Source organism: Bidens hawaiensis, unplaced genomic scaffold, assembly GCF_021521415.1.
Source record: "Bidens hawaiensis isolate Kalapana, Puna unplaced genomic scaffold, B.hawaiensis_p1.1 tig00001206_1, whole genome shotgun sequence".
NCBI classification, from domain to species: domain Eukaryota; kingdom Viridiplantae; phylum Streptophyta; class Magnoliopsida; order Asterales; family Asteraceae; genus Bidens; species Bidens hawaiensis.
Window position 1 is genome coordinate 1,599,103 of NW_027491069.1, and position 10,360 is coordinate 1,609,462.

General features: G+C 37.3%; 1 protein-coding gene across 1 annotated transcript; it reads right to left on the minus strand.

Moving 5' to 3' along the window:
- Positions 1-1,126: 1,126 nt before the first annotated feature.
- On the minus strand, positions 1,127-10,064 carry LOC143563875 (uncharacterized). Its single transcript, XM_077051316.1, has 2 exons — positions 9,350-10,064; positions 1,127-1,308 (listed from the first exon to the last, which is right to left on the minus strand). The coding sequence occupies exons 1-2, from the start codon at positions 10,062-10,064 to the stop codon at positions 1,127-1,129; spliced, it is 897 nt and encodes a 298-aa protein (XP_076907431.1).
- Positions 10,065-10,360: the final 296 nt, after the last annotated feature.

Consider the following 10,360-nt stretch of genomic DNA (forward strand, 5'->3'; position numbering starts at 1 on the left):
AAATAACAAGGGTTCGTCTCCTATCATATGCTGGGTGCAATCACTATCTAAGTACCTAATACTATTGATAGTCCTCCTTGATTGATCCTGGATGCACTAGGCGTTTAAATAGATATGGGTTCCGGGATATTTTTGCCTGGGAAAGTCAACCGTAAACCGACCAAACTTAATTTTATTTCCTGAAAACCATTTCTTTCTTGTTGGAACCTCACTTTATGAAGAGTAGTCCTTAGGAATCCAAGTAAAAATGTGTTCCTTGGTTTTGGCAATTTTAAACTTTTCTTTTCTTATTTTTGAAACTGTTTTTGGTGAATCCTTAGATTTTGCAGTCTTAGGATCCTTTTTGAGTTTATCCTTCTTGGTTTTCCAAAAAGGTTTCTTTTTGTGTTTTAATTTATTTACTTTGGATTTCACATCCATTTCACTAGGTTCATTATCAGCTTGATCAACGCTTGAATTTGGGCTACTAAACATTCCCTTTAGGGATTGACTAAGCCGCCTTTGAATATTAAGTTGTTTCTTGAACCAGTGCTTGCAATGTCTTGCAAGGTGAGAAGAGTGACCACACACAAAACAACACTTTCTCCTAGGAGTGCCATAGAACTCATCTGAACTATAGTGTGATTGGTGCGGTGGGAAGGTGATCCTTGGAAAGGAACATGATTATAAAACAACCTTTGTGCAATATGGATCAACAAAATGTTGTTGATAATGACCATAGTAGCTGTTATCACATAAGTTGTGTGACTGAGGATTTCTTAATTGATTGGTTTTTTGAGAAAATGATCGTTTATTTGGTGGAATATATTTACATTAAGTACTTTCCTTTTTCATTTTCAAAAACTTTGCTTTTACTAGAATTATCCTCAGGCTCACAACTTGATGATGAACAGCTTGATATGTTCACTTCAACAGGCTTGCTTTCATTGTCACATTTTTCAAGAAAAGTTTCATCACAAATGGTTTCACAATCACAACTTGTGTCCGTTTCCACCGACCCACTTTCTTCAACACAACCTGCTGAACAGGATGAATCACCACTAGAATCAACACTTACAGGTATTGGAGCAGTTGCTTTAGAAGCTGGAGGAACAAATGTTACTGGTTTTGGTACATGACCAATTCCCTATATCACCTCTTCCTCTGGAAGGGTGTTATAAGTAAAGTGAGGCAGGCTAGTGTAGTTATCATTCAACGGTGAAGGCACAGCTGAATAATTGTAGCCTAGACCTGACTTTTGTTTAGCACTCCTCTGTGCTCCAAGAATATCATTTAACTTACCTAACGCTAACTCAAATTTTTCAACATCTAATTCATGTTTTTTAGAAGTTAATGTCACACCCTAACCTAAGGCAGAAATGTCAGGGCGTGAGCTGATTGTTCACAGCTCAAAGGCACTATCATAATATATAAGTGACAATATCTAATAAATTAATTATTTCATAAAAAGGTGCACACAATATTCATACATGACAAATAATCCAAAATAAGAAAATATAATCCAAACAGAATTTAATATAAATTATCTTCATCTAATTCCATAAAGTCCGTTCTAGATGTCCATTACTTCAAACTTCAATTTAAACAATAACCTGCATATGCGTAGAAAATAGATAGAGTTTGTCAACACATGGTTGAGTGTGGTTCTTACCAGGTTTTGCATGAGTTAATAATAATAATATAACAAATAAGCAAAACGTAATAAATGCGGTAAGAAAATCAAACCATGAGAAAATAATGAGTCATTAGACCATTGCCATGAGAGCGGGCGTTGTTCACTGTGACAGTCGTATGATCATACTATAAATGAGAATATGATGGACCACTCCGAATACGGTAAATAAACATGTAAGAATTTAACAAGTATATTTGATCAATCACACACAATTACACGTTTGCTAGTTTGAGATTATATATAATATGAAATACGGATTAGTACGCATATGTCACCAAAACTTATGAAAATTCAGTAAAATAAGGGAATGATAAAACTAACCTTAAATCGTAGGCAAGTGAATAAAAATAAGAATGTATTTAGAGAAAATAAGCCAAAAGTCCGTTAATGGGTCAAATGAGATAGCCCAACTAAACCTGAAAATTTGAGATAAGAAAATATGAGTAAAACCGAACTCATTTCGGCTAGAATCATTCCAAACGGACATACAGTACTCCGGTTATGTTATATAAATGTTTAAGCGAGTTGGTACTGACCAGAATCCAAACAGAGAGTCGGAAGTTAGGTTTTGGTTAGTAGCCTTAACATTTCGTTACGAGAATAAAAGTCTTCTTTAACGAAAGTCGGTTCCGACCAGAAGTATGAGAAAATGAGTAGTCAAAGTTATTGACTAAAATACCCTTAAACGAATTTGACTCAAATTGACCTGTCATTACCCCGAAATCTCAAAAATTGATTGTGGGTTATTGATAAGTGAGTATTATAGAAGAATTGATTGGTTGAAAACTTACCTGATAACGCTTGAGTTGACGAGAAATCGAGGCCAAAGGCTAAACAAACGTCAAAGTCAAACTGCAGCGTTCAATCTTCAAGTAAACGAGAAAAAACGAGTGGAATATCGTCGGGAATAGGGTAGGTGATGGCTGGAATTGCTTGGTTTAAGTAAACTTTAGGGTTTGGAGTTATGATATGTTTATATAGTTAGTTTAACAGCTTGTTGGACAAGAAACAAGTCGGTTTTGGTAAACGAATATTGTTTTAAATGACGAAATCAAGCCTTTAATCATCGATATATTGACCAAATTACTGAATATGAACCTACACACTATTCCATACTAAATACAATAACTTGTTGCTCAATTTTCGTGATTTAGGATCTATTAAGGAAAGATTTAGCATTAAACGAATTTCAAAAATGAATTTGGCAGATTTGATGGTTTCTTCACGTTGCGCGTGTATCCTCCTTCACATCGCGTGAAGGAGTGACTTTTATCAGACTTTCATTGTTGGCAGTTTTAGTCCCTGAAGTTCTAAAAATGCATTTTTAAGCTATTTTAAGCGATTTTAAGAGTTTTTAAAGACTATATGACACAAGTGAAAGTTAAGGAATTATAAACTAGGATAAACAAAGTTAATTTACTAATAAATGCACGATTTCATTAATAAGAAAGATCCGAATACATTCCCGAATCGGGTAAACAAATACAAATACGAATACGGAAAAACCAAAGTGTTACAGTATCCTTTACTTTTGGGAATTCATCTCGAAATTAGAGAATTAACTGTAGCGAACAGATGAGAATATTTCTCTTTCATTTGATCTGCATGTTCCTAAGTAAATTGGCTCCTTGCTTCGATTCCTAACGAATATTAACTAACGGGATACGACTACATTTAGTGACTTTATCCTTGTGGTCCATAATCTTAACGGGTCTTTCAACGAAGTGCATGGTCTCATCAATACGAACTTCATAGAGAGGTATTTGAGGATTACCCTCGGCAAGACACTTCTTCAAATTCGATACATGAAGCACCGGTTTAACATTTGAGAGTTCAGAAGGAAGTTTAAGCTTATAAGCAACAGGACCAATTCGTTCAAGGATTTCAAAAGGACAACGAATCGAGGAGATAACTTTTCTTTCTTTCTGAATCTAAACAATCCTTTCCATGGAGCTACTTTAAGAAGAACACGATCACCAACATTGAATTCTAGAGGTTTCCTTCGTTTATTCGCATAACTCTTTTGATGACTACGAGCAGAGAGTAAATTCTGACGGATTTGAGCAATACGATCAGTCGTTTCTTGAACCAATTCAGGACCAGTAATTTAAGATTATTCAACCTCATTCCAACAAATCGGAGAACGACACTTACGACCATAAAGGGCTTCAAAAGGTGCCATACCAATGCTAGAGTGGAACCTATTGTTATATGAAAACTCGATGAGCGGTAATGAATATCCTGGTTGCCCCCAAAATTGAGGACACATGAGCGAAGCATATATTCTAGAGTTTGAATAGTACGTTTAGGCTAACCATCAGATTGCGGATGATAGGCAGTGCTGAGGTCCAAACGAGTTCCCAAAGCTGATTGAAGTGACTTCCAAAATCGAAAAGTAAAACGACCATCTCTATCGGAGATGATGGTTAAAGGAGTCCCATGAGGATAAACAATCTTCTCTACATAAATGCGCGCCAATTGATCCACAGAATAAATTTCCTTATTGAGAATGAAATGAGCGGACTTCGTCAAACGATCAATGATTACCCAAATACTCTCATGTTGTTTTCGGGTAGAAGGAAGCTTATTAATAAAGTCCATAGAAATATCATCCCATTTCCATACCGGAACAGGAGGTTGCTCGAGTAAACCATAAGGTCGATGATGCTCGGCTTTGACTTTAGAGCACATGAGACATTTCGCAACATAGAGAGCAATGTCTTTCTTCATTCCGGGCTACCAAAATATGGAACAAAGATCAGCGTACATTTTATCCGCACCGAGATGAATAGAGTATCGTTACTTATGAGCTTCGTCCATAATGAATGTGCGAAGATCATCACGATCGGGAATCCATAAACGATTAAGAAAATAAAGCAAACCATTGGGCTTAGTTTCCAATTGAGAATCCGCACCACACGACATCTCGTCATAGACACTGCCTTCAGTGACGGATTCGTTTTGGGCGTTACGAATATGCTCTTCGAGATCATTTTGAACAAAAACACAAGTAAGCAGCACGGATTTGACTTGTCTCTTATGACTGAGAGCGTCGGCCACAACATTCGCTTTACCGGGTTGGTAGTGAATTTTGCAATCATAGTCGCTAAGCAACTTGGCCCAATGACATTGTCTCATATTGAGTTCCTTTTGATCAAAGATGTGTTGGAGACTCTTATGGTTGGTAAACACTACGCATTTGGTACCATAAAGGTAGTGCCTCCAAATTTTTAAGGAGAATACGACAGCACCAAGCTCGAGATCATGTGTCGTATAATTCTTCTCGTGAACCTTGAGTTGTCTCGAAGCATACGCGATAACCTTACCTCATTGCATGAGAACTCAACCTAGGCGTTGGTTAGATGCATCACAAAAAACAATGAAATCTTCACTACATTCGGGAAGAGCAATAATAGGAGCATTGCAAAGCATGTCCTTTAGGGTTTAAAAAGCTTCTTCTTACTTTGACCCCCCAATCGTAAGGTTTACCCTTATGTGTTATAACGGTGAGGGGCAATGCAATCTTCGAGAAATTATGAATGAAACAACGGTAATATCCCTCCAAACCAAGAAAAGAACGAAATTCGGTGTCTTCCCATTCTTGACGGCTTCAATATTTGCGGGATCAACATGGATACCTTTGTCGTTAACAATATGGCCCAAAAATTGAACTTCTTTAAGCCAAAACTCACACTTTAAAAACTTGGCATACAGCTGTTCCTTCCGTAGGAGGTTAAGGATACATGTAGATGATCTTTGTGACGTTCTCGGATTTGGAGTAGATCAAAATATCATCGCTGAAAAAAATTGCAAATTTGTCTAAATAGGATTTACACACACGGTTCATAAGGTCCATGAAAACCGCGAGTTCATTGATCAGCACAAAAGGCATAACACAAATAATAGTCGCTAAGCAACTCGACCCAACGACGTTGTCTCATATTGAGTTCCTTTTGATCAAAGTTGTGTTGGAGAATCTTATGGTCGGTAAACATTACGCATTTGGTACCATAGAGGTAGTGTGTCCAAATCTTCAAGGCGAATACGACAGCACCAAGCTCGAGATCGTGTGTCGTATAATTCTTTTCGTGAACCTTGAGTTGTCTCGAAGCATACATGATAACCTTACCTCGTTGCATGAGAACGCAACCTAGGCCTTGGTTAGATGCCTCACATAAAAAGATGAATTCTTCACTACCTTCGAGAAGAGCAAGAATAGGAGCATTGCAAAGCATGTCCTTTAGGGTTTGAAAAACTTCTTTTTGCTTTGACCCCCACTCGTAAGGTTTACCCTTATGTGTTAGAGCAGTGAGGGGCAATGCAATCTTTGAGAAATTACGAATGAAACGATGGTAATATCCTGCCAAACCAAGAAAAGAACGAACTTCGGCGGGAGAATTCGGTGTCTTCCAATTCTTGATGGCTTCAATATTTGTGGCATCAACATGGATACCTTTGTCTTTGACAATATTGTCCAAAAATTGAACTTTTTTAAGCCAAAATGTCACACCCCCAAATTTTGACTAACGGAGTTTTACCGCGATGCATGTGACAAACCAGGATCTAGCTCATTCGTTATACCAAACAACCAAATTAAAATATTCAAGACATTTATTTAAGTCTCACTTAAACATGAGAACACAAAATCCAATCCAAACAACTTAAAGTTTTGCAGAAGCGTGAAAGTAAATGGTTTAAAAACAATGAATCATGTGTTCAAACATGCACAACCCATCAAATATAAATAATGTGCAATAAAAAGTTCATGCCACAAGTGTGACTCCAGACACATGCAATGTAATCCACTCCTTAGCACATCTAGCAACCTGGGCAAGCATAAATACTCAAGGGTCAACACGAGGTTGGTGAGTTCATAAGTTGTAGTAAAAAGTAATATATATAGTCTAGATAGTATACGTAGCAAAAGTTGTGTATGTAGATTTAGCACTTTTCAAATATACCAGGGTAGCTAACCCATTTACAAGCTACTAGACGTTTTAACCGAAGCTGACTGTCTGTATGCTTTCTTACTAGATCTATCACAAAACACTGGCGATGCATGTTAGGAAAATTTACACCCGTCCGACCTCCAGTCGAGTTATAGCAGGTGGGGTTTGTCAAACCCAGCAGTACTACTTAAATTTCCCCGCGATCCCATCCTAACGGTTCAAGGTATGTGAGGACTTTAAGTGATATGAGGGCATCTAGTATACACTTGTGATATATAAGAAACTACATCAATCCAAAGTAAGTCGCTGCGTTTTCATCCAGAAAACTAGTAAGTATGTCCATGTTTTCAATCCAGAAAACAATTATAGGCAAATGTATTGTGTTTTCAATCCAGAAAACAAGTAAGGAAAATGTTTTGTTGTTTTCAATCCAGAAAACAAGTATACGAAAATAGTTTTGTTGTTTTCAATCCAGAAAATGAGGAAAAAGCATGAACTCACCTGGTGACGCGTGTAATAGACTTTTCTCAAACCTATGTATGCACTTGACTCGTTAACTGTTACCTAGTACAAGTGTTTAAGTTATGAGAGTGTGTTTAACAACCATGACAATAAGACTCATGTACGGACACACACACAAACACAAACTTGACCCGACGACTCGTTGGTGATATTAAGTAATGTCAACTATAATAGAAGTCCTACCATGTATCCACACGTCATTTCATGGCAAAACAACCATATATTCATCATACAACCTAACTTATGATCATTCATTTAACGAGGCAGATTCTAGCACGTACAAACTGATTTTATTTACTATGCAAAACTTAAAGATAAATTCTACAAAATTTATCACAGTAGAATATATGGATTAGGTTTCTCAAAACATTTTCATTATATTTTTATCATATAGGAAAAGCTCACAATAATTCAATCATTGCAGATAGGTACAAACAGTTCAGCAGATTGCGCAACAAAAAGTATTTTCATGGTTATCTCAACTCATTTATCCAAATTATGCAAGGCCAATTGGGTTGTCTCCTAAATTTATAATACTAAGTTCTATAAGTGGAACCAACCCATTTGGCTTTATCAATATCAAGTTATGTTGTCGGGAATTTAGACCAGAAAACATCTTCCCGAATCAGATTAGACACGCAATCTTGTAAAATCATAAAACCTATCTTTTGTATATCCAAAAATTACAAATCATAAGTTTATGGAAACTAGAATCAACGGTCTAAATCCTAGAATCAAGAATTTATTAAAAATCATCGTTTATCATCAAGTTAGAGTAGAAACAATAAGCGAGTACAAATCTGTCCAGAATCCAATCTTTCATGAACCTTAACTAATTCATGTTTACGCTAACAACAACATTCTAAATCATCAATTATCAATCACACATGTCTTATAATGGTCATATCTCTGAGATTCTCATGCCAAGCACCTCTTAACATCAAAAGAACACTTAACAAATCAATAAAACAACGGTTAAGAGATGGATACTTACAACTAACGATTGTTACTATGTAAACACAACCCCTAGCACTTCCAATGCACCCCTAAGCTTCCCAAGTGACCTAAAATCTCTAGGGTTTCGTCCAAAAATGGCAGAGGTCGATAATATGAGCTCTAGGGTTTTTAAAATCGTTTTAAACAACTTTTCACGATCTGGCGATCCCCCGCGCGGTTCGAGGGATTTAGCCAAATCCTACGCGCGGCTCGGGGCGCCTTAGGTTTTATTTTATTTTATTATATTATATTTATATATATATATAATAATAATAATAATAATAATAATAATAATAATAATCAAAGCATGAACACACAAAGCAAGTAATCACATAGCACGTACATGTATTCGTTTACGGGATTGACATTTATCACCAACGCATACGGACCGACTCTTGTGTGTGACTCGTTACTAAATCATGTAAATGTTATGCGTGACGTGTAATATAACGGAGTTGGGTTGACGGTGTTAACATGGAAGAGAGAGGTGTCACATTATCCCCTTGTTGAAGGAATTTTCGTCCAGAAAATTGATAGGTGCCGCTGGGTAAATAAGTAGACTCACAGTCTACAAGTATGAGCAACATTAATTTAGTAAACTTTCCATCCATTGAAAGATCAAAATAAATTAAGTAGACATCTCGTTTATTGGTTACTATCATAATTTTTTTGTAAGTGTTGCAAATGTTTAACAAAAATTTCCGGTTGTCACACAAAACTCACCCTTTGAAAACTTGGAATACAGCTGTTCCTTCCGTAGAATGTCAAGGATAACATGTAATGAATGCTCTTTGTGACATTTTCGGATTTGGAGTAGATCAAATATCGTCGCTGAAAACAATTGCGAATTTGTCCAAATAGGGTTTACACACATGGTTCATAAGGTCCATGAAAACCGTGGGTGCATTGGTTAGCCCAAAAGGTATAACACAAAATTCGTAATGCCCATATCGAGTACGGAATGCGATCTTGGGAATGTCATCTTCATTAACGTGAAGTTGATGATAACCCAAACGGAGATCGATCTTCGAAAAGTATACGGCTCCTTGAAGTTGATCGAAAAGATCATCGACGCGACGGAGCGAGTAATGGTTCTTGACAGTGAGTTTGTTGAGTTCGCGATAATCGATACACATGCGAAACGAACCATCCTTCTTCACAAACAAAACAGGTGCACCCCAAGGAGAATAACTTGGGCGAATAAAACCCTTGTCCGAGAGTTCTTGCAATTGACTCGAAATCTTTTGCATTTCAGACGGTGCAAGACAATAGGGTGCTTTAGCAACAGGATTTGCTCCAGGTACGAGATCAATACGGAATTCGACTTGACGAACAGGAGGAAGTCCAACAACGTCATCAGGAAAGACGTCGGGAAAATCGCGCACAATTGGGATATATTGAATCTTCTTCTTATCCTTATCCTTATCCATCACACGTGCTAAAAAAGCAACGTATTTCTTACGGAAATAACGTTGAGATTGAAAACAAGACATGAGATTAAGGTTAGAAGTAGGCGCACTACCGAAAACCTTAGGAATACAACCATTAGAGAGAGTTATTCGAAGAAATTTCTCATAACAAAAAACCTCGACGTGGCTAATGGTTAGCCGATCCATCCCAACAATAACGTCAAAACTACCCATTTGCATTGGAATAAAATCGATACGGAACTTGACCTTATTCAGAGTTAAGACGCAATCCCGGATAACTGAGTCAATAGTAATAGAATTCCCATTCGCTACTTCTACGGTAAAAGGCTTAGATAACCTATCCCGAGGCTTATCGATAATATAGGAAAAATCTAAGGAAATAAAGCTCTGATCGGCACCAGTATCAAACAACACCAAAGTAGAATTATTATTAACAAGAAACGTACCATTTACCACATCGCTAGAACTCTGAGCTTGATTTGCATTTATCATGAAAGCACGACCATTCGAACCCTAAGGGGCTTGAGCAACTTGGTTGGTTGGAGGGGCTTGGATAGCAGGGGCATGTGTAATTGCATGAGGAGCATCCATGAGTTGAGGAACCTTGTGGGGGCATAAGTGTGAGGTGTAAAACTTTGTGGTATCGGAGGTTGATAAGTTTGAACTTGATAAGCTTGACTCGAGTAATAAGGTGCATGCACAACTTGGGCTTGTGAGCATAGCAGGGTGCAGGCATCACTTGGGCTTGATGGGCATGGGCTAGTAGAGGGCACATGTTGCGGAGATGA